The following is a 25,804-nucleotide window of genomic DNA, read 5'->3' on the forward strand; positions in this document are numbered from 1 at the left end:
GAGTGGCTTCGCTCGTCTACGGGATGAAGGGGCTTGATATGGGAGTGGAAGGGAGAAGAAAAAGACAAAACAAAATTATTCATTACTGCTTACTCTCTCGTACTCATTGAAGGGTATGGAGTGACTCAAACTAACCTCATGTAGCGGCTCCTGCGAACTTAAAGTTTGCCCGGCTCTGCTCTAATGTTTCTCGCCTCGACCTACCCCTTTGCATAGTGCATAATGTAATCTATTTATGCATCTACGTAAAATAAAATTTATGTGGATATTTTAGACACAATTCTGTAACAGTGGGTAAATGTTTCATTTGCGCCATTGAAAAATGAATAGCAATGTTAATGCTCATGTATAAAATTGTTGTATATAGATACCTAACTAACTCGTTCTTGTCCATATTTATTGTGGAACTTACCACACTCACTGTTGAATTCATTGCGCTGTTCTAATGCATACGTGTGCGTGGCTAACGTATCGCCTTGAATCATACTAGATTGCAATTAATCTCAGTTGAACGTGGCACGAAGCATTTTTAATATTGTTTCTATTCTATGTTGAGAGAATGAAAAAGTCATGAGGTGATATTAATTTTAAAAATAAATAAAAACGAGCGTATTTATTATTGGTTGGTAAATATACGTTTACTGGGTGGTTTATAAAGGATAGAAATTAAAAAAATCTGAAAAAACCAGGATATTTTACAATAAAATAAACGGTAAAGGTCTAGATGATGGCCCCCACCCCCCAAGGGGGTGGGAAGAAAGAGGTCTCCCTCACCACTGTACCATAAAAAGTTTGTGGCGGTCTCACCCCCATAAACAGTTATGGGGGTTAGATGATGCCCCCCCACTCCGAAAGGGGTGGGGGTAGGGGGGATCGAAAGAGGATGGTCACCTGAGTAAAACCCCATAAAAAAATTGCGGCGGTCGCACCCCCATAAAAAGTTATGGGGTTTGAAATTTGATTATTTTGACAATTTTCATACACTATAATTCAAATAAAATTCAAAAGAGGGTGGTCACTTGAACAAAACCCGATAACCTAACCTACCCTATTGATAAAGATATTTAAATAATGTTTTATATAACTTTCACAATATTTTTATGTATTTTTCATTAGTTTTACCTTTGAATATTGTTTAAGAATGACTATATAAATATTTACATGCCTAGAAATGTATAAAAATTGGCATATTTATTAACTTTGAACCCCNTCTTTGCGAACCAGGACTACAAACAAATCGTATGATTGCCATGGTTATTTATGGCGTTGGTTGAAAATGTGCTCGTCTTTGCTCGCCATGAGTGAATCGGTCGTATTGCTCGACGCCAAAGGCTACGATAGAAGCAAAACCGTCACGAGATTCACAGCACATTTCAATTAATAGACAGATTTACTCTTTGCGAACCAGGACTACAAACAAATCGTATGATTGCCATGGTTATTTATGGCGTTGGTTGAAAATGTGCTCGTCTTTGCTCGCCATGAGTGAATCGGTCGTATTGCTCGACGCCAAAGGCTACGATAGAAGCAAAACCGTCACGAGATTCACAGCACATTTCAATTAATAGACAGATTTACTCTTTGCGAACCAGGACTACAAACAAATCGTATGATTGCCATGGTTATTTATGGCGTTGGTTGAAAATGTGCTCGTCTTTGCTCGCCATGAGTGAATCGGTCGTATTGCTCGACGCCAAAGGCTACGATAGAAGCAAAACCGTCACGAGATTCACAGCACATTTCAATTAATAGACAGATTTACTCTTTGCGAACCAGGACTACAAACAAATCGTATGATTGCCATGGTTATTTATGGCGTTGGTTGAAAATGTGCTCGTCTTTGCTCGCCATGAGTGAATCGGTCGTATTGCTCGACGCCAAAGGCTACGATAGAAGCAAAACCGTCACGAGATTCACAGCACATTTCAATTAATAGACAGATTTACTCTTTGCGAACCAGGACTACAAACAAATCGTATGATTGCCATGGTTATTTATGGCGTTGGTTGAAAATGTGCTCGTCTTTGCTCGCCATGAGTGAATCGGTCGTATTGCTCGACGCCAAAGGCTACGATAGAAGCAAAACCGTCACGAGATTCACAGCACATTTCAATTAATAGACAGATTTACTCTTTGCGAACCAGGACTACAAACAAATCGTATGATTGCCATGGTTATTTATGGCGTTGGTTGAAAATGTGCTCGTCTTTGCTCGCCATGAGTGAATCGGTCGTATTGCTCGACGCCAAAGGCTACGATAGAAGCAAAACCGTCACGAGATTCACAGCACATTTCAATTAATAGACAGATTTACTCTTTGCGAACCAGGACTACAAACAAATCGTATGATTGCCATGGTTATTTATGGCGTTGGTTGAAAATGTGCTCGTCTTTGCTCGCCATGAGTGAATCGGTCGTATTGCTCGACGCCAAAGGCTACGATAGAAGCAAAACCGTCACGAGATTCACAGCACATTTCAATTAATAGACAGATTTACTCTTTGCGAACCAGGACTACAAACAAATCGTATGATTGCCATGGTTATTTATGGCGTTGGTTGAAAATGTGCTCGTCTTTGCTCGCCATGAGTGAATCGGTCGTATTGCTCGACGCCAAAGGCTACGATAGAAGCAAAACCGTCACGAGATTCACAGCACATTTCAATTAATAGACAGATTTACTCTTTGCGAACCAGGACTACAAACAAATCGTATGATTGCCATGGTTATTTATGGCGTTGGTTGAAAATGTGCTCGTCTTTGCTCGCCATGAGTGAATCGGTCGTATTGCTCGACGCCAAAGGCTACGATAGAAGCAAAACCGTCACGAGATTCACAGCACATTTCAATTAATAGACAGATTTACTCTTTGCGAACCAGGACTACAAACAAATCGTATGATTGCCATGGTTATTTATGGCGTTGGTTGAAAATGTGCTCGTCTTTGCTCGCCATGAGTGAATCGGTCGTATTGCTCGACGCCAAAGGCTACGATAGAAGCAAAACCGTCACGAGATTCACAGCACATTTCAATTAATAGACAGATTTACTCTTTGCGAACCAGGACTACAAACAAATCGTATGATTGCCATGGTTATTTATGGCGTTGGTTGAAAATGTGCTCGTCTTTGCTCGCCATGAGTGAATCGGTCGTATTGCTCGACGCCAAAGGCTACGATAGAAGCAAAACCGTCACGAGATTCACAGCACATTTCAATTAATAGACAGATTTACTCTTTGCGAACCAGGACTACAAACAAATCGTATGATTGCCATGGTTATTTATGGCGTTGGTTGAAAATGTGCTCGTCTTTGCTCGCCATGAGTGAATCGGTCGTATTGCTCGACGCCAAAGGCTACGATAGAAGCAAAACCGTCACGAGATTCACAGCACATTTCAATTAATAGACAGATTTACTCTTTGCGAACCAGGACTACAAACAAATCGTATGATTGCCATGGTTATTTATGGCGTTGGTTGAAAATGTGCTCGTCTTTGCTCGCCATGAGTGAATCGGTCGTATTGCTCGACGCCAAAGGCTACGATAGAAGCAAAACCGTCACGAGATTCACAGCACATTTCAATTAATAGACAGATTTACTCTTTGCGAACCAGGACTACAAACAAATCGTATGATTGCCATGGTTATTTATGGCGTTGGTTGAAAATGTGCTCGTCTTTGCTCGCCATGAGTGAATCGGTCGTATTGCTCGACGCCAAAGGCTACGATAGAAGCAAAACCGTCACGAGATTCACAGCACATTTCAATTAATAGACAGATTTACTCTTTGCGAACCAGGACTACAAACAAATCGTATGATTGCCATGGTTATTTATGGCGTTGGTTGAAAATGTGCTCGTCTTTGCTCGCCATGAGTGAATCGGTCGTATTGCTCGACGCCAAAGGCTACGATAGAAGCAAAACCGTCACGAGATTCACAGCACATTTCAATTAATAGACAGATTTACTCTTTGCGAACCAGGACTACAAACAAATCGTATGATTGCCATGGTTATTTATGGCGTTGGTTGAAAATGTGCTCGTCTTTGCTCGCCATGAGTGAATCGGTCGTATTGCTCGACGCCAAAGGCTACGATAGAAGCAAAACCGTCACGAGATTCACAGCACATTTCAATTAATAGACAGATTTACTCTTTGCGAACCAGGACTACAAACAAATCGTATGATTGCCATGGTTATTTATGGCGTTGGTTGAAAATGTGCTCGTCTTTGCTCGCCATGAGTGAATCGGTCGTATTGCTCGACGCCAAAGGCTACGATAGAAGCAAAACCGTCACGAGATTCACAGCACATTTCAATTAATAGACAGATTTACTCTTTGCGAACCAGGACTACAAACAAATCGTATGATTGCCATGGTTATTTATGGCGTTGGTTGAAAATGTGCTCGTCTTTGCTCGCCATGAGTGAATCGGTCGTATTGCTCGACGCCAAAGGCTACGATAGAAGCAAAACCGTCACGAGATTCACAGCACATTTCAATTAATAGACAGATTTACTCTTTGCGAACCAGGACTACAAACAAATCGTATGATTGCCATGGTTATTTATGGCGTTGGTTGAAAATGTGCTCGTCTTTGCTCGCCATGAGTGAATCGGTCGTATTGCTCGACGCCAAAGGCTACGATAGAAGCAAAACCGTCACGAGATTCACAGCACATTTCAATTAATAGACAGATTTACTCTTTGCGAACCAGGACTACAAACAAATCGTATGATTGCCATGGTTATTTATGGCGTTGGTTGAAAATGTGCTCGTCTTTGCTCGCCATGAGTGAATCGGTCGTATTGCTCGACGCCAAAGGCTACGATAGAAGCAAAACCGTCACGAGATTCACAGCACATTTCAATTAATAGACAGATTTACTCTTTGCGAACCAGGACTACAAACAAATCGTATGATTGCCATGGTTATTTATGGCGTTGGTTGAAAATGTGCTCGTCTTTGCTCGCCATGAGTGAATCGGTCGTATTGCTCGACGCCAAAGGCTACGATAGAAGCAAAACCGTCACGAGATTCACAGCACATTTCAATTAATAGACAGATTTACTCTTTGCGAACCAGGACTACAAACAAATCGTATGATTGCCATGGTTATTTATGGCGTTGGTTGAAAATGTGCTCGTCTTTGCTCGCCATGAGTGAATCGGTCGTATTGCTCGACGCCAAAGGCTACGATAGAAGCAAAACCGTCACGAGATTCACAGCACATTTCAATTAATAGACAGATTTACTCTTTGCGAACCAGGACTACAAACAAATCGTATGATTGCCATGGTTATTTATGGCGTTGGTTGAAAATGTGCTCGTCTTTGCTCGCCATGAGTGAATCGGTCGTATTGCTCGACGCCAAAGGCTACGATAGAAGCAAAACCGTCACGAGATTCACAGCACATTTCAATTAATAGACAGATTTACTCTTTGCGAACCAGGACTACAAACAAATCGTATGATTGCCATGGTTATTTATGGCGTTGGTTGAAAATGTGCTCGTCTTTGCTCGCCATGAGTGAATCGGTCGTATTGCTCGACGCCAAAGGCTACGATAGAAGCAAAACCGTCACGAGATTCACAGCACATTTCAATTAATAGACAGATTTACTCTTTGCGAACCAGGACTACAAACAAATCGTATGATTGCCATGGTTATTTATGGCGTTGGTTGAAAATGTGCTCGTCTTTGCTCGCCATGAGTGAATCGGTCGTATTGCTCGACGCCAAAGGCTACGATAGAAGCAAAACCGTCACGAGATTCACAGCACATTTCAATTAATAGACAGATTTACTCTTTGCGAACCAGGACTACAAACAAATCGTATGATTGCCATGGTTATTTATGGCGTTGGTTGAAAATGTGCTCGTCTTTGCTCGCCATGAGTGAATCGGTCGTATTGCTCGACGCCAAAGGCTACGATAGAAGCAAAACCGTCACGAGATTCACAGCACATTTCAATTAATAGACAGATTTACTCTTTGCGAACCAGGACTACAAACAAATCGTATGATTGCCATGGTTATTTATGGCGTTGGTTGAAAATGTGCTCGTCTTTGCTCGCCATGAGTGAATCGGTCGTATTGCTCGACGCCAAAGGCTACGATAGAAGCAAAACCGTCACGAGATTCACAGCACATTTCAATTAATAGACAGATTTACTCTTTGCGAACCAGGACTACAAACAAATCGTATGATTGCCATGGTTATTTATGGCGTTGGTTGAAAATGTGCTCGTCTTTGCTCGCCATGAGTGAATCGGTCGTATTGCTCGACGCCAAAGGCTACGATAGAAGCAAAACCGTCACGAGATTCACAGCACATTTCAATTAATAGACAGATTTACTCTTTGCGAACCAGGACTACAAACAAATCGTATGATTGCCATGGTTATTTATGGCGTTGGTTGAAAATGTGCTCGTCTTTGCTCGCCATGAGTGAATCGGTCGTATTGCTCGACGCCAAAGGCTACGATAGAAGCAAAACCGTCACGAGATTCACAGCACATTTCAATTAATAGACAGATTTACTCTTTGCGAACCAGGACTACAAACAAATCGTATGATTGCCATGGTTATTTATGGCGTTGGTTGAAAATGTGCTCGTCTTTGCTCGCCATGAGTGAATCGGTCGTATTGCTCGACGCCAAAGGCTACGATAGAAGCAAAACCGTCACGAGATTCACAGCACATTTCAATTAATAGACAGATTTACTCTTTGCGAACCAGGACTACAAACAAATCGTATGATTGCCATGGTTATTTATGGCGTTGGTTGAAAATGTGCTCGTCTTTGCTCGCCATGAGTGAATCGGTCGTATTGCTCGACGCCAAAGGCTACGATAGAAGCAAAACCGTCACGAGATTCACAGCACATTTCAATTAATAGACAGATTTACTCTTTGCGAACCAGGACTACAAACAAATCGTATGATTGCCATGGTTATTTATGGCGTTGGTTGAAAATGTGCTCGTCTTTGCTCGCCATGAGTGAATCGGTCGTATTGCTCGACGCCAAAGGCTACGATAGAAGCAAAACCGTCACGAGATTCACAGCACATTTCAATTAATAGACAGATTTACTCTTTGCGAACCAGGACTACAAACAAATCGTATGATTGCCATGGTTATTTATGGCGTTGGTTGAAAATGTGCTCGTCTTTGCTCGCCATGAGTGAATCGGTCGTATTGCTCGACGCCAAAGGCTACGATAGAAGCAAAACCGTCACGAGATTCACAGCACATTTCAATTAATAGACAGATTTACTCTTTGCGAACCAGGACTACAAACAAATCGTATGATTGCCATGGTTATTTATGGCGTTGGTTGAAAATGTGCTCGTCTTTGCTCGCCATGAGTGAATCGGTCGTATTGCTCGACGCCAAAGGCTACGATAGAAGCAAAACCGTCACGAGATTCACAGCACATTTCAATTAATAGACAGATTTACTCTTTGCGAACCAGGACTACAAACAAATCGTATGATTGCCATGGTTATTTATGGCGTTGGTTGAAAATGTGCTCGTCTTTGCTCGCCATGAGTGAATCGGTCGTATTGCTCGACGCCAAAGGCTACGATAGAAGCAAAACCGTCACGAGATTCACAGCACATTTCAATTAATAGACAGATTTACTCTTTGCGAACCAGGACTACAAACAAATCGTATGATTGCCATGGTTATTTATGGCGTTGGTTGAAAATGTGCTCGTCTTTGCTCGCCATGAGTGAATCGGTCGTATTGCTCGACGCCAAAGGCTACGATAGAAGCAAAACCGTCACGAGATTCACAGCACATTTCAATTAATAGACAGATTTACTCTTTGCGAACCAGGACTACAAACAAATCGTATGATTGCCATGGTTATTTATGGCGTTGGTTGAAAATGTGCTCGTCTTTGCTCGCCATGAGTGAATCGGTCGTATTGCTCGACGCCAAAGGCTACGATAGAAGCAAAACCGTCACGAGATTCACAGCACATTTCAATTAACAGACAGATTTACTCGTGGCGAACTAGGACGACACACAAATCGCATGATTGTCATAACCGTTTATGGCGCCGATCGATAAAATACTCGTCGTTGCTCGGCATGAGTGAATCGGCCGTATTGCTCGCCGCTAAAGGTCACCAGCCAAGCAAATCCGTCATGACAATCGCTGTACATTTCCATTAACAGGCAGATTTACTAGTGACGGCCCAGGATGACACACAAATCGTATGATTATTATAACCGTTTATGGCGTCGATCGATAAAGTGCTCGTTGCTGCTCGCCGTGAGTAAATCGGCTATGTTGCTCGCCACTAAAGGTCACAATCTAAGCAAATCCGTCGCCACAATTGCTGTACGTTTCCATAAACAGGCAAATTTACTCGTGACGGACCAGGACGACACACAAATCCAATGATTATCATAACCGTTTATGGCGCCGATCGATAAACTGTATTACTCGCCGCTAAAGGTCACCAGCCAAGCAAATCCGTCGTGACAATCGCTGTAGATTTCCATTAACAGGCAGATTTACTAGTGACGGTCCAGGACGACATATAAATCGTATGATTGTCATGAATGTTTGTGGCGCCTATCTATAAAGTGCTCGATGTTTCTCGCAGTGAGTAAATCGGCCGTATTGCTCACCGCAAAAATACCAGAAAATATGTCCGTATATGTCTAACTAGCCAGGAAGCCCTCTCTCACCATTAGCAAAACTTACGTCCGTGAACTATAACACGTTACACAAGCGAAATCAGGAAATTCTGCATCACCATAACCTTATGTAAGTCCAAGGTGCATAGTATAGCGTTTCTCTGTATCGTAACCAAATGATCTTTCACATTCTGCCTAAAACCCCAAGACAACCAAATATTGACATCTAAATACGCTCGAAAAGTTAAAATCTGAGAAATAATTTAAATAGAAATGACCATGGTCCTATTAACATAAAAACTTCTTGGTGCACATGTGTTCTTGTACTCTTAACAATCCAAAATGGTTCGAATTTTTATTACCAATTAACATCTCCAAAGCGTTTACAAATTGTTTGTATTTTGAATAGTTAAATCAAAGAAGGAATCAAAATTGCCGTAAATCTGTTATTGGGTAATTGTTTGCTTCATTTATTGTCAAGTAGGTGTAAAGTAAATTAGTATTTTTCAAGTTCTTTGCCAATGTACATATAGTACATTGCGCAGTCCTCTGAGCATCTCATACTTCACAAGCTACAATTTGCGGTTTTTATATAATATACTACATAATAACACAACATTTAGATTTATTAAGGAAAAGATTCTTTCTGCTTTAATCCGTCCAATGTTTTTTGAAGGTTCTTTTATGAAAAGGTCAAAAACAGAATCAAAATTAGTTTGTTTTATGTTAAATGTTAAAGACACATATTGTGTAGGTCAAAACTTAACACTGTCTTAATTCCAAAGCAATAACAAATCAAAACTTAATTGTAACAAGATTACACTTCGTCAGTGGTGGACTCAAAATTATTTGTTTGCGTTTTATTAAAAATCTATTCATGGTTCAAATCGTAGGTTGTTTATCAAATCATAAACTTACTCAACATCATCATAAGGTCGTTAGTCCTAAAACTGGTTGGACATGCACATCGACTCCTGAGCTAGCCTTCGCAAAAACTTACTATAAAATATACTTTTGAAGAAAATTTCTTTTTAAATAAGATAAGTTTAAAACATTAAAAAGCAATTTTCTTCAAAAGTTTATTTTATTGTAATAAAATGTTTCTTGATCATATCACTAATGAAATGTGTTTGAATTAATTTTATTTAAATACGTATTATACATAACCCAACCTATCCTAACCTAATTTAACATTATCCTGTACAATAAGTATATATATGTGTGTATGATCTGTAGACTACTATTTATACTGTTGTATATATGTATTATGAAGTCGTAAGAATTCGTAAGTCTCTCATGTCAAAATCTCTTAGTCCGGTACTGTGCATTATCATAAAATAAGTAAAGAATCCTCTTAAACTTGTCACACTTGCCACACTTGTTTAATTTAAGTTTGAAACGTAAAGGTCTTTCAAAATTTTCGGCATGTACAAAATACAGCTGTTGGCAAAACGGTGAGATTTATTTTTTGAATATTAGCATAAACTGTCTACGTACGAAGTTTTAATTAAAAAAAAATATATATCGCATGCATCGAAAATATTGCATAAGATGAACGAAAGTTCTTACAATTAGTGTACAGTAACAATCATTAAATCATTTTGCAGTATTTTGTTTATTTTATATCTCTGCCGTTAAAAAATTCCGAATCCCAAAATCAGTTTCTTTTTATTCTCTGAATTTTACATATTTATGTGACTGTTTTGTAACCGTGACTAATATATTTTAACAACGCAATTTTTAATGAATATATCAGCTGCATTTACCGACGAAACGTTTGGCCCTATAATCATTCATTTTAAGTTCGCCCTATGTACGAAAATCTTAGATTTACTTCCAAATTCCTACCATAAAAGCCTTTGTTCTTATGTTATCCCTATAATCATCTATTTTTATTTTGTATTTTGATGTATATCTACCTCAAGTTTTAGATTGTTTAATTCAAGTGTTTATAATTTTTTGTCTGTTCTTATTGATGTTTTTTTTGTAATTGTTGTTCACCACTGTCCAACAGAGTTGGTGTTTTTTACTTTTGTCTTTTCTTTTTACTATTTTCTTGTGTATGTGTACAACATCTTTTCATGTAATAATGGTATTTTTATGTGTTGTATGTTAAAACCTTACTAGAAGTATATTAATTAGACCAATTAATCAATTAAGATGGATCCAGCATTCACACGAAGGAAACGTTATAGAACCTTTTTCAATCGATTAATATGTTACCGTTAAATTTCTTATTTGTAACGTTTATCGTTCTGGAAATCATTTAACACTTTTTTATTTTCTACAATTGTAACACTGCTAAGCTTTTGGTATTCCATCGCGAAAATTTAGTACAAAAAAAAATGTAATAACAACATCGGAAACGTTCGCCGGAATGTTCTGTGTAGGACGTTCGGTATTTCATGGTTTTAACGTGCAATTGTTAATTAAAAATTTAAATTTTTATCTCGTGATGCCTACCGACGTTTATTACGAATTGAAGTGCAAACATTAATTCGATCTTTTATTACAGATTTTATTGGCGCTTGGGGTTCCATTGTCCGGTGAACCACGGCTAAGTTAATTTTGAAGACGCCTACTTACACTGAGTACGTGCAAGATTTGATCGAAACGTCGGATCGGGGATATCCGATGCTGACGAAAGTCCTATTCGCTACCACTCGTCTTGGAAGGTCGCCCAGGAAAAAATAAGTGCGTGCGCGATTTTTTCTGTACCGCGAAGGTGGTGAACGTAACGAAACTTTGTGTGCGTATACGTTTTGTACATAGTTCCGCGTGTAAAGTGTACATAAATATTCGTAGTCGTAAGTGTGTATTGTAAAGACTTTTTTGGAAACATTAACATTTTTTTTCGGTTAAAATGAGTGATAATACGCAAAAAAACAACCTAAGAAAACTCTCCTTTCTTGGTTTTGCAAAAACCAGTGCAGTCAACTTGGTAAGCGTTTTTGTCATTTTTTATTTCTTTTATTATATTTATTATACGACAGAATCGGTATAACTCGAGTTTTGGAGATATGTCTAATCTCTATTGCAAAAGAGTAAAGGATTAAGCTGAACATAGTTAGACTTTTTGATTGCGTGTCCAGTCAAAATAAACTGTGTCCAGCTTGTCCGGCTTTTGTTAGACTTCGTAATTATTTGTCAGTATTACTTTGCGATCCCAGGACGTAACGTAAACGTTGAAAGAGTTTTTTCCTTGATAGGTCAGCAATGGTCAAAAGAACGCAACAGCTTACATGTTAACACTGAAGCTAAAATGTTGGTTGCCGAATTTAATTTAAAACATTTGACATGTAAGGATTTTTACAACTGCATTTTGAACAAAACTGAGCTTTTAAAGCAGGTTTCTGCCAACCACAAATATGATTAATCATTTTTATTGTTTAAAGTAATAGTAGGTAACTAAGACTTATATATGTATATACAAATTCATTTTCAGTTTTTACCCGTTATAAACTACCTCAGGTTAATGGGGGCATACGTTCGATTCCCGGTGAGGGTGTGACAACAGCCACAAATTTTCCCTCATTAACCTGAGGTAGTTTATAGTGGGTAAAAAATTAATTTTCACATTAAAAATTTTTCTATTTACCGACACAGTAATTGTCTTAAGTGTTGAAATTTTGTGTCATGCATCTAGGCTTGTTATAACTATTAAAGAAAATGTGGAAAGTTGTAAGAGTTTTGACAACTCCACCACTCGCCCTTCCTCCAACGCATAAATTGACCTTTTAGCGAACGAAAAAGTAGAAGGTACTTGAATGAAGTAAAAAATATCGAAAAAGAGTTAGTTTGTCTCTTTACTTCAACCATGTCTTATCCAGACATAACAAATAACAAAGAACACATACTCTGGAGACATTCTTGTAGATCCCTTTTTTCAAACAGTGGTAAGATTATTTTTTTATATCTACAGTTAGTGTTAAAACCTAGTAATAACGCAAACTGAAAATTTTAAATACTAAAACTGTTTTGTTCCAAGAAAAGAATATATTGTATATAAGTTGCTTCAAATAGATTAACTCATAAATTTATTGGGAAGTAATAATTTTTCGTTCGGTCTTGCGTATTTGGTCTAGGTCTTGAATATTCGGTCTTGGTTCTAGTCTTGATTTTGTTCGTTCGGTCTTGGTTTTAGTCTTGGACTTGTTCGTCTGGCCTTGGTTTTAGACTAAGATTAAGGCTGCAAGACCAATACCAATTTGGTCTTCACCATACAGGCTGTTCTACAAAAACGGAGGTGACTTGATTAAAAAGATTTATTGAGGAGTGGATGACGAATCATGAAAAACGTTGATAATCTTCCTGCAAAAACTACCAACAGACTTGACTTCTACAAATATAAATATATATAAATATACTTAAAAATGTAGGGATGAGTTACAAAGATAGAAGAGTGATACTTAGTTTGTATAAAGAGCAACAGGCAGTTGTAGAGCTGGGGCTGCAACGTAGAGAAGTAAATATTAGGAAGGGAGTCAGGCAGGGATGCACACTGTCACCGCTACTTTTTAATCTATACATCGAAGACGCCATCAACATCATTAAAGACAGTACAACTGTAGGGATAGATGTGCAAGGGCAAAAGATTAGTATGCTTAGATTTGCAGATGATATAGCAGTATTAGCATCTAGCAAGGAGGACCTAGAGATAGCTTTAAATAAAATGGAAGCGGTACTGACAGATCAGTACTGTATGAAAATAAATAAAAGTAAAACTAAAATACTGATATGCAAGGGAAGAAAAAGTAGGGAAAGAGCGAATATAAAGATAGGAGACGAAAAATTAGAAGAAGTGGCTGATTTTAGATACCTAGGAAGTCAGATAAGTGAGGATGGAAGGAGTAGTAGGGATATAAAGCAGAGGATAGCGCAGGGTCGTGTCGCCTTTAATAAAAAGAAGTCACTTCTATGCTCGCGAACGGTTAATTTAGAAATTCGAAAAAGGTTGTTAAAGGTGTATGTTTGGAGCACGGCGTTGTACGGGTGCGAAACATGGACAGTGGGAGCGGCGGAAAAGAAAAGGTTAGAAGCGTTCGAAATGTGGTGTTATAGGCGGATGATGAGGATATCGTGGGTAGAAAAGGTTAGAAATGAAGAGGTATTGGAAAGAATAGGAGAACAGAGGACTCTATGGAAGTCAATAAAAAATAGGCGAGATAGGTTGGTAGGACACCTTCTCAGGCATGAAGGTCTAGTCAGAGACATATTAGAGGCAGAAACAGGAGTTAGGAGGGGTAGAGGTAGACCTAGATTAGATTACTGTTCGCAAATAGTTAAGGATGTGGGCTGTTCTAGTTTTAGGGAAATGCGAAGTTTAGCTCAGGATAGGAAAGAGTGGAGGTACATGTCCAACCAGTCTTAGGACTGACGACCCTATGATGATGATGATGACCGTTAAACACCCTGTAAAATAAATGCGTATCAGAGGATGCTTCCCGGAGTGTAAATTTGAATTTTTGAAGTTTTTTACGCAAAAGTTACTCAAGAAGATGTTTGGACCCAATGATGAAAACACTATCGAAAACATCTGAGTCGTTATGAAGAAGCAACTTGCAGGAAGGATAGTTCAAATTTGAACCAACTTTCTGATGTATTTCAAAATATTTGGCGTGCTCTGCCTGCAAGTTACTCAGAAAATCTTATCTTGTTAAAAGTAAACCATGACAGATGACAGTCCTGTTTAATTTGTTTTTCCAACAATTTATTGTTTACTTTTTGTTTTTGTTGCTCTATACGCAAAAAAACAACCTAAGAAAACTCTCCTTTCTTGGTTTTGCAAAAACCAGTGCAGTCAACTTGGTAAGCGTTTTTGTCATTTTTTATTTCTTTTATTATATTTATTATACGACAGAATCGGTATAACTCGAGTTTTGGAGATATGTCTAATCTCTATTGCAAAAGAGTAAAGGATTAAGCTGAACATAGTTAGACTTTTTGATNAGGATATTTATTACACAAAAAGTTGATGTTTTCGACTGTCTTATGTTTTATTTATAGGTCGTTAAAGTACTACAGCAGAATCCGCTTATAATGACATCGGAGGGAAATGACAAACAATTTGTACTAAGCGGGCGTCATACAATGCAGTCTTAGAAAATAAACTACTTTCTATTTTGGTTAGTTATTCAGTTTAAAAGAGAGAAAAACCGCAGATTGTATATATTTATTAACAGAAAAAGAAAAAGAACGATGAACTGTAATATCAATATACATAAGAAGGGTCAGAAAAACGAGCGAAAATGTTATTATTAATAATTTGGGTCACTATAGCCGGATATGATTTCTTGAAAATCAGTCATAATAAGCGATATGTCATTTTAAACGGAGTCCATTATATCCTAACTTTCCTATAGAGAATTTAATAAGAAAACCAAACTTCATATTGAGCGGTTGGTCAATATAGGCGGAGTCATAATAAACGAATTCTACTGTATATTTTTTATTACTTATTAAAATTTAAATTTCTCAAAGTCCAATTGCTGATTAAAACGCTCGGAAACTTGATACTTTCGTGTCGCATGGCGCTCTCATCAGACTTTCACTTTTATTGGAAGGACGACGTCGTCGTCCTTTTTATTTTCCTAGTTTTCGCGATCTCCAATCTCCACCCGACCTTGGAGCGTCCGACGCTACGTACCATCATATATAGAAACGTTCACGCGAAAACAACAGAAAGCGTACTGACGATGACGGTTACTTCCTTATTTCATGTCCAACATTCCATCCGGGCCAAAGTAATCAGCTGGCTGACATTGACATTGGCGGAAATGATTTTTGACCACCGCCAGATGTCCTCGTCGAGGGCCGAGAGGAACCTCCCTCTCTCTCTGATAATGACCCGGACGCGCTTGCCGCGTCGCGACGCTAGCTACAGTATACATTATTTGTATGTGTGATCCTCCGCGGTGGTACATCTGCATGCGCGCTTCGTTCCTATCGACCGGCGTCTGCCTTTGCGTCTGCTGGGAAACACAACTGATACTGCCGCACTAGGTCAGTGCACGACTGACTCCCATAAGTTCTATTTTGACCGTGCCGCGTCGATCGCTGTCGCGTCGGTCGCGCGAAAATATCGGGCTTGTACTTTCCGAATCTGGAACACGCGGTCTACAGACCGCCGGTTTCGCTGCGAGGATATGAAATAAATTGTCGTACTGCGCCGGGCTCGCCCCGTACATTTTCCGCGGTGATGTGACCTAGTAATACATATTATTTATTAATAAATACACCTGTTTCTTCCACATTTCATTACCATTTATTCATTTGGTTCCGTATAATAATATAAAAATAGGAGATCGAAACGCTTATATAACCTTTAATTTAATTTAACCGTAATATTCTCTTAACAAATATGTTCTCATTAACAAAATTGGTTATTTAAAAAGGTAAAGATCTAGCAATTTTAATGCTTCAGTTATAATTTTTAATTTCAGTAAGATGAGGAAGTAGTAGAAGTTTCATTTGATTTATTATCAGATCGGATAAATTAGTTTTGATCAAAAGACCGTGCTAGATACTTCAAATTTTCAGATTTAATAATCTAAAGTAAATTTACATTTTACATTTTTCCTATTTAATTAAGGGTATATTTCACAAAAGTGGTACCGTTAAAATTTAAACGTTCATTTTAACTTTATAATCGTTGAATTGTATTGTTTGTAGTTTTCCATAAAACTTGTAGATACTTTTACTTTATTAAATTAAACTTTCCTTGTTTCGAAAGCTATGACTATAGTAAAATTAAAATTATAATTCCTAATCGTAGTTACACAATATATGTATGTATAACTATATAAAATATATTATATATTGTATTGTACGGAACTGCAATTTCACAAAACTGCACTCAGAGAAAAATCTTGTAAAAATTACCATGCTGTCTCATAATCTCGGTACCTTTGACTGAAAGTTGAAAAATTACCATACCAGCACAGTAAAAATTCCTATGCTTCCAGTAATTTTTATAAGATTCTCTTAAAAAATATATTGGGCTAATATTGAATTTTGTCAATGCATGTTTCTTGCACACACTTTATAGTGATGAGCATGGAATTTTCGAAGATTTTTTTCTCCTTTCATTTTCACTTTCGCACAGATATACACAGAGGCTACGATATAAAAAGAAAAAGAAAGAAAATAGGTTAAAATTTAGAAATTATACATTTTAATAGCAAAATAAACATTATTTCAGTCATCATCTTCAATCCTACACTATTTCTTTTCATTGTGATTAAGAAAAAAGTTATAAAATAATTACAACTACTGAATTATTTATAATAAAAAGTGGATTTAAGCTATTATGTATACACATTAAGTCCCGTTGAGCTTCTTGTTATTCAGAGAACCCTTTAGAATGCCTATAAAACTTTAATTTGGTTTTGTTTTACATTTTATGAGAACAAGCAAAAAGTTAACTAAAACCTTTAGACAGCTGTTGAAGATAGTTTGGGTTTGTTAATTATTTAGAATCCCGTAGAGTACTGTTTTTAAACTTTTTATTAGGTGGGATCTTTTTCAATGGTCAACACTTTTTAGTGGAACACCCACTTTTGTTTCAATATTAGTAAGGTTTTAATGCCACATTTTTAGAATGAACTGTTTGTAATTAAAATAATAATTATTTCGAATAATACCTAAAATTAATCCAGTAGTTCTAATTTAAATTTTAAACCCTACTGCGACGGTCAATTATTGGAATGTCATGAAAATGGCACGTACGTGTTGCAGAACCCTTCTATGATTTTCACGGAACCCAGAGGTTTAATAAGAAACGCTGCTTCACAATGTTTTCATTAATATCTTGTAGTGTTTATAATTTTTAATATGAGACTGAATTAGAGGCAGAAACAGGAGTTAGGAGGGGTAGAGGTAGACCTAGGTTAGATAACTGTTCGCAAATAGTTAAGGATGTGGGTTGTTCTAGTTTTAGAGAAGTGCGAAGATTAGCTCAGGATAGGAAAGAGTGGAGGTAGGTGTCCAACCAGTCTTAGGACTGACGACTTTATGGTGACGATGATGAGACTGAATTTTCATTAACAAAAAACTTTTTGTTTCTCAAAAATCTCTGTACTGATAAACACTAATCTGCTTTTACATACAATAGAAACATCTGCAGAACTATTTTCGTTATTCGTTTAGTAAAATTGCTGTTAAAGATAAAATTTATCTGTAGACTGATCGTCAGCTGATAGAAATAGTGTTTCAAATGTTGAAATACAGCTGACTTTTAGCAAACGTCATTTTGTATTTCATAAAATAATATTTTTATCATTATCTGAAATAGGTTGGCCTCGGCTATATTTTAGTGCAAAAATTGGGTTCGCAAGGTTTGAACAGCGAAATAAGCCAGGAGATTATCCATACATATACATATATATATGTATCAAAAAATAATCTGGGCCTGTTTTTTATTCTACGCATTTCGCACGGGTGCGTATTATGGATATTTGTAACATACGTTACATTTTTCTATAGATGATAGATGTATGTATGTCTGCATGTATATGTTTTATATTTACACTAAAATAGTATTGACCTAGATTTTCCTCTCTCTTTCTCAAGGTGTTTTCTGAATGTCGAAAAGTTTTAACTAGATTTGGAATTCAGTAGTTCCCGCTCTAGTATAGGTAATTTATCGCATAATTACATTTTATGTGTACGTAGTAGCTTTCGAGTATTTTGTTCTAAAGGATTCTCGCAATTTTGTAATTTATTGATACCTACTAATTTACGACAAATAGCATTAAATTATGAATTTCCATCAAAAGTAGATTCAATTAATTATGAGTATTACGCACTAAGGATCTTCTAGATCAAAGAGGAAGTGTTAAACAGTATCATCAGCTCTTTTTAGGGTTTCGTGCCTCCAATGGAAAGAAAGAGACCCTTATAGGATCACTTGCTTGCCCGTCTTCTGTCTGTCTGTCTGTCAGTTAAGAAAGACTCTTTGTCAGGAACGCGTGAAGGTATCAAGTTTAAATTAATACCTAATTAAATCAGGTCTGCAATCCCTTATAGCTGTGAAAACATCAAAGTCAGCGAAACCAAAGGATACAACCGTTTATGTTTCATATTTTGGATCAAAACTTTCTGTCTCTAATATGTCTCTGACTAGACCTCCATGCCTGAGAAGGTGTCCTACCAACCTATCTCGCCTATTTCTTCTTGACTTCCATAGAGTCCTCTGTTCTCCTATTGTTTCTAATACCTCTTCATTTTTAACCTTCTCTAATCATGGCATCCTCATCATTCGCCTGTAACACCACACTTCGAACGCTTCTAACCTTTTGTTTTCTGCCGCTCCCATAGTACATGTTTCGCAACCATACAGCGCTGCGCTCCAAGCTTACACCTTTAAAAAAATTTTCCGAATTTCTAAATTAACCGTTCGCAAGCATATAAGTGACTTCTTTTTATTGAAGGCTACTCGACCCTGTACTATTCTCTTGTTTATATCCCTACTACTCCTTCCGTCCTGACTTATCTGACTTCCTAGATACTTAAAATCAGCCACTTCTTCTAATGTTTCATCTCCTATCTTTGTATTATCTCTTTCCCTACTTTTTCTTCCCTTTCATACCAGTATTTTAGTTTTACTTTTATTTATTTTCATACAGTACTGATCTGTCAGTACCGCTTCCATTTTATTTAAAGCTACCTTAGGTCCTCCTTGCTAGATGCTAATACTGCTATATCATCTGCAAATCTGAGCATAGTAATCTTTTGCCCCTGTATATCCATCCCTACAGTTGTAGTGTCTTTAATGATGTTGATCGCGTTTTCGATATATAGATTACAAATTATTGGACTAATATTGAATTTTATCAATACATGTTTCTTTCATTCACTTTAAAGTGACGAGCAGGGTAATTTTTCTAATATTTTTCTCCATGTAGGAATAGCAAAATTTCTCGACGGTGGAAGGTTTGCGCACCTCCCCTCCTTCGGGGAGATCCTAACGCCCTTCTCTCAATCCCTTTCCATATCCGCTAGCATGCCGTAATATACTAAAGCAACTCCTTTTAGAAAATAGGTTGTTTTCATTAAGTTAAGGACTTTTCAGACTAAAACTAATTGGGTTTCTTTTGAATTGCTTTCACTTCAGTGCATTTAAATGTTAATTGTAATAATCGAATAATGCTCTTGAGAATTTGTTACCTATAGACCATGTTCAACTTAATTATTCCACAATATATCCTTTTGATTTCCCAAGTGGAGACCCTTGAAAGCCCACTATCGTAACGGTAACTCGATTAAGTTGTCGTTTAATTTGAAACGTGTGTCCCATACATTTCTTCTTGTATTTACTCGAAATCATCGACTCGGAGCAATCAAAGAATACGTGAGTACAGTAAAGAGAAAGATTACTATGTCGACTGAAACATTCAATATTGCTCGCCACTCGAGAAACACTAAACAATAAATTATTATTTACCTTGGACGTTAATATTGAATTGAAATTCTGTTACTTAGGTACTGGGCTTCAAAAAAGTAAGGTAAATGTTTGACTTGTGGAAATAGTGCATCTAGTCGAAATTCTCTTATTTAAAATATTAGTAATAATTTCATATATTTAGTAATAATCGTCTTGTAAATATTTTATTATTGGATTTAAGTTTCATCATTGTCGTAATAAAGTCGTCAGTCTTAAGACTAGTTGGACACGCACCTCCACTCCTTCCTACCCTGAGCTAATGTTCACATTTCCCTAAAACTGGAACATCCCGCATCCTTAGCTATTTCCGAACAGTAACCTAATCTAGATCTACCTCTACTCCTCTTAACTCCTGTTTCTGCCTCTAATATGTCTCTGACTAGACCTTCATGCCCGAGAAGGTATCCTACCAACCTATTTCGCCTATTTCTTGTTGACTTCCATAGAGTCCTTTGTTCTCCTATTCTTTCTAATACCTCTTCATTTTTAACCTTCTCTAACCATGGTATCTTCATCATTCGCCGGTAACACCACATTTTTAACCGTCCATGTTTCGCACCCGTACAGCGTCGCGCTCGAAACATACACCTTTGGGTTTATTTGCATTACAAATAATTATTTTACAACGTATTTATGTACAGAAGCTGCACAGCAGTGCTTTTAGCTGTTCGCGGTTAGCAGTGAGTAGAACAAACAGTTGACGGCTGTGTCTTCTTTCTCCTTCTCGCATTTACTCACTTCCTTTTCAAACCTCAACCATATATTATGGAATAACGCACGCTTAATGAAATGTTACATGTTACTTAATATTAGATACAACTTCGTGAAAACAATGTACAATATAATCTTACCTTCAGTGTCGTAAGGGTTGTTACAAGAGGAACATTGTTGATATTCCATTTGTAACTGTTTACCTACCTACCTATCTACGTTACCACTGTTATTATTAGTTCTATAACAGAACATAAATATTACTTAGCTGATCCCTCTAATGTACGTATTACTATAATATTTTGGAACAATATTCCAGTGATTCACTCTCATACAATTTTGTAGGAGTAATGGAGATATAAAGTGGAGTATAGCGCAGGGTCGAGTCGCCTTCAATTAAAAGAAGTCCCTTCTATGCTGGCGAACGATTAATTTAGAAATTCGGAAAATATTGTTAAAGGTATATATGTTTGGAGCGCGGTGTTGTACGGGTGCGAAACATGAACGGTAAACGCGGCGGAAAAGGAAGGGTTAGAAGCGTTTGAAATGTGGTGCGACCGGTGAATGATGAGGATATCGTGGGTAGAGAAGGTTAGAAATGAAAAGGTATTAGAAAATAAAGAAGTGTGGCGAAATAACTCTTTTTGGTTTTTTCTATGTGTAAATATTTTTTCTAATTTTATTTCATTTCAATTAATATTTCATTTCAAGTAATATTTCCTTTCAATCTAAACTCTATTGTTCTTTCAATCACTTTTACCTGGAAATCCAACTTCAACCATACCTGCATGCACTCCCATACTAATATCTGGTTTTACCCTTAATTGCTTTCTCTTGAATTCTGTACTATCTAATTCTGTGTATTCCTAGAAACTAGTGTCTTCACCCTCTCTCTCACTACTTTTCCTTCTAGAACATTCTATCAAAATTACTAACAACCCTATCCTATAAATACTCCCAAATTTCATATCCCAAGAGAGTCTCTCGCCTACAGCTACCACCATTCGTAAGTGCTTCTATTATCCTATTATTATTCTCTACATTGTTTTTATTCTTGTTGTTATCTTTGTTATTATTACTGTTTGTTATCTTGCTCTTTTTGTCACTTTGTTCTTATATGTCTGTTGCATTTTTCCTGTGCCTTTTTGTTACTTGTGTTTTCGTTGTTATTGTTATAAACTGTTATCTGTTATTATTAGGGTTTTTTTGGTATTTAAGTAATACCCATCAAAAGACACTAAAGAAGAACAGAGAACTCTATGGAAGTCAATATGAAATAGGCGAGATAGGTTGGTAGGACACTTTCTCAGGTATGAAGGTCTAGAGACATATGAGAGGCAGAAACAGGAGTTAAGAGGAATAGAGGTTGACCTAAATTAGATTACTGTTCGCAAATAAGTAAGGATGTGGGATGTTCTAGTTTTAGGGAAATGAGAAGATTAGCTCAGGGTAGGAAGAAGTGTAGGTGCGTATCCAACCAGTCTTAGGACTGCGGCCTTATGATGAAGATTCCAGTGATGTTTTGATTTAGCCAGAATGGTATTTGGGAATGTCTGTTTTAGGTATGCTTTCTCGGAATGCTATAGGTGTATCTATGGGGAGCGGTATTTCTTTGCAATTCCCAAGACTAGGTAGAAGGCTGTAGGCATATAAAGGAATATCAGCAAAAGCATTAGACATTTGATTGATTGTAAAACCTGTTTATTGTAGAAAGCTACTCTAACGTATTTATTTGTAAAAGCACATACAAGCACAGTGCCGCCTTGAAGCGAGATCAAGAGCTGAAAACGAGAAATAACACTAATCCAGTTTTGTTCTTCCAAATAGGCCATCTAAGATTATTGCAGAAATGAATAGAGGGAGTACTCTGATTGATGGTTCATTGAAACGTTCTCTGATTACATGTCTAGTTCATCTGCCCACGGTCGTCAAAATTAGCCGGTACTGATTCATGATTTTTTTCTACTTTTTAAATCAAGCGGTATTGCAAAAATTCGTTCATATTCTCATTTAAACTTGTGAAGTCAACTTTTTAATCGTCAAAATCAGTTAAAAGTTAGCCACAATAGTTAAAATCAAATTGATCAACTTTAAGGCACCCGATGGCGGAAAACCCTCTATTCGAAAAAAGAATCGCATTACAAGAACCATTGTTTTACTGGTATTTATTGAGGTAGATTTTACATAGTTTAACACTCTAAAAGACCAAAAAACACGAAATTGACCAGACACAACAGCCATAATCACAAACGTCAAATGGCAAAGATAGCAGCATACTTGTAGTTTTATCCACAACCGATCAGCATGAAAACTGACCGCAGGCTTTATGAATATTCATGTTCCATGAGGAAGTCCATCCTGCATTGGTATTGTTTATCCCTGTAGTAAGGTCACAGATTACGTTAAACGGTTTTTATATTTATTGACTAATTTTTATTACGATATTGTGGATTCTTCAGAAAGATAATTGTGGTGTTGGTTATTAGGTAGCCGTGTATTAGACTCTGTATTAACCCGACTGGAAATTAGTTAGTGGATTGGAGCCGATGCGGATCAGAATTGCCTGAGGATTGATCAGAAATAAATCAGGCTTTCTGATCCGGGTATGATGAAAAATATTCCAATTTTTGGCATTATTTATGAATAAATTTGTTCATTGTTTGACGAATATTCCATACAGAATAAATCAGGTAAAAAATAGAGTTTTGTATTATGATTCAGTTTAGAACATCGGATACAATCTTGATTTAAAGATTGTACCGAAACCGTAATAGAATTTGTAGCATTAGATTGTGATAAGAAATTGGTCAGATGACTGGATTAAGGGGTAGGATATGCTACTATGATCAATTTCTGATCAGATGGTTGGATCAACAGATAGAGTACTGTGCGCTGATCAATTTCTGATCGGATGACTAGATCAAGGAATGGAGTACTGTACTCTAATCAGAAACTGATCCGATCGGTGGATGAACGGATAGAGTACTCTACTCTGATCAGAAACTGATCAGATGCCCGTATTACGGAAAATCTGATCCGCATCGGACCATAATCCGGGTTCTCTGAACTAATTTCCAGTCGGGAAGTAGATTCTTCACAAATTACAATGCGTGCACTACTTACCATGACTTCTAGCCGTCAAAAAAGTTCATGGGCTTATGTATCTGAATCGTTTCTCAATTTTTCATCATCATCATAAGATCGACAGTCCTAAGACTGGTTGGACACGTACCTCCTCTTTCCTATCCGGAACTAATCTTCGCATTTCCTCAAAACTAGAACATCCAACATCCTTAACTTCCATAACGTCCTGTGTTGTCCTACCCATTCTGGTACCTCCTCATCATTCTCCTGTAACACCACATTTTAAACGCGTCTATCCTTTTCTTTTCCGCTGCGCGTATCGTCCTTGTTTCGCACCCATGCAGCGCCGCGCTCCAAACACACCTTTAAAAATCTTTTTCGAATTTATAAATTAACCGTTAGCGAGCATAGAATACTATTCTTGTTGAAGGCGACTAGACCCTGTGCTATCCTTTGTTTTATATTTTTATTACCCCTTCTCAATTTTTACCATAAATATAAACGTATAACATAATTTGATTAGTTTTAAACGGATACTCAAAATATTCGCCAAAAAAGTTTTAGCAAATGTATTGCAAAAGTAGCAAACAGACGCCTCTAAGGTCCGACTAAAATTGCTTATTATTATCTCATGATTAATAAATGTATTCATCATGTTAAGCTTACGTAATCTGTGCGAAAGCGACTCAATTCCTTCATTTTCCTAATGGAATTTTCGTTTGCAGAAACAAAGACTTGGTACTAAGAAGGTTACATAACTCCTCCATTTGCATGAAATGGAGAACTTTCAGTAACTTAATTTATTGGCCGTCGACAGAATGAAACGAAAAAAGTGATACCTTAATACGTATAAAAACGTGTCTGGATTTCGTACATATACGACAATTCCCGACAAATCCCTCGGAACGCTTTTCGAAGACCAATTTCCGATTACAATGTAATATAGACAAACGGATTCTTCAGTAGAAGAAATCGTAGTAACCCTTGCGTTACCTACTACGACTTATCGTTTCCATATCGTTAAAAATTATCACCGACCTCGTGTTGTTATACCTTGGAAAGGAGTTTTCCACGGTTAATTCTTTTTTTTTCTTTATTGGATACTATTCAAAAAAAGAAAAAGTTATCCCTGATCCGTGTCACGTTCTAAGCGACTCGGTACCGTAGGGGAATTACCGACAATAACGACAATGGCGTGAAAAACGGGAAAATCATGCGTGCCGATACTGCGACATCCCCGACAAAAGTGGAGAAGTCGTTTATTCGTCATGCTCGAGAAAAGTTTCTGAAGTTGTTAAGAGTCATAAGACGGTCGCATCAGGTAAGCATAGAATACAGATTTTCAGGGGTGTTTTTAGTAGCTAATTTACCCTGGCGATATCTATAATTGTAAGCAATTAAAATCTCAGATCTCTCCCGTATTTAGCAATCAGGTGTTTATTCAATGTTTAGGAGCTGTCAGATGTGCATAAACCATATGACTATTTTAGCCACTGTTTGCTCAAATCTCTCCCACATTTAGAGTATGCTATACTGCAACTTAATGTATGTCAAGTGTTTATTCAATGTTTAGGAGCTGTCAGATGTGCATAAATCATATGACTATTTTAGCCACTGTTTGCTCAAATCTCTCCCGTATTTAGAGTATGCTATACTGCAACTTAATGTATGTCAAGTGTTTATTCAATGTTTAGGAGCTGTCAGATGTGCATAAACCATATGACTATTTTAGCCACTGTTTGCTCAAATCTCTCCCGTATTTAGAGTATGCTATACTGCAACTTAATGTATGTCAGGTGTTTATTAAATGTTTAGGAGCTGTCAGATGTGCATAAACCATATGACTATTTTAGCCACTGTTTGCTCAAATCTCTCCCGTATTTAGAGTATGCTATACTGCAACTTA

The 25,804-nt window shown here is 37.2% G+C and overlaps 1 protein-coding gene across 7 annotated transcripts in view; it reads left to right on the plus strand.

Moving 5' to 3' along the window:
• LOC108744662 (band 3 anion transport protein) overlaps positions 1 to 25,804 on the plus strand; it is a 195,232-nt gene that overhangs the window by 66,772 nt on the left and 102,656 nt on the right. For 4 of the 7 annotated variants that reach the window (XM_025974741.1, XM_025974743.1, XM_025974742.1 and 1 more), the window contains exons 2-3: positions 11,176 to 11,572; positions 14,440 to 14,468. In XM_025974741.1, the coding sequence (XP_025830526.1) occupies positions 11,524 to 11,572; positions 14,440 to 14,468 (78 nt within the window). In that variant the 5' untranslated portion in view covers positions 11,176 to 11,523. Of the gene's footprint in view, positions 1 to 11,175; positions 11,573 to 14,439; positions 14,469 to 15,702; positions 15,869 to 24,623; positions 25,220 to 25,804 lie in introns of those variants that run through there. The other 3 variants (XM_018480529.1, XM_018480530.1, XM_018480535.1) reach the window with 2 other exon arrangements.

Source organism: Agrilus planipennis, unplaced genomic scaffold, assembly GCF_000699045.2.
Source record: "Agrilus planipennis isolate EAB-ADULT unplaced genomic scaffold, Apla_2.0 scaffold16, whole genome shotgun sequence".
In the NCBI taxonomy this organism is placed as follows: Eukaryota; Metazoa; Arthropoda; class Insecta; order Coleoptera; family Buprestidae; genus Agrilus; species Agrilus planipennis.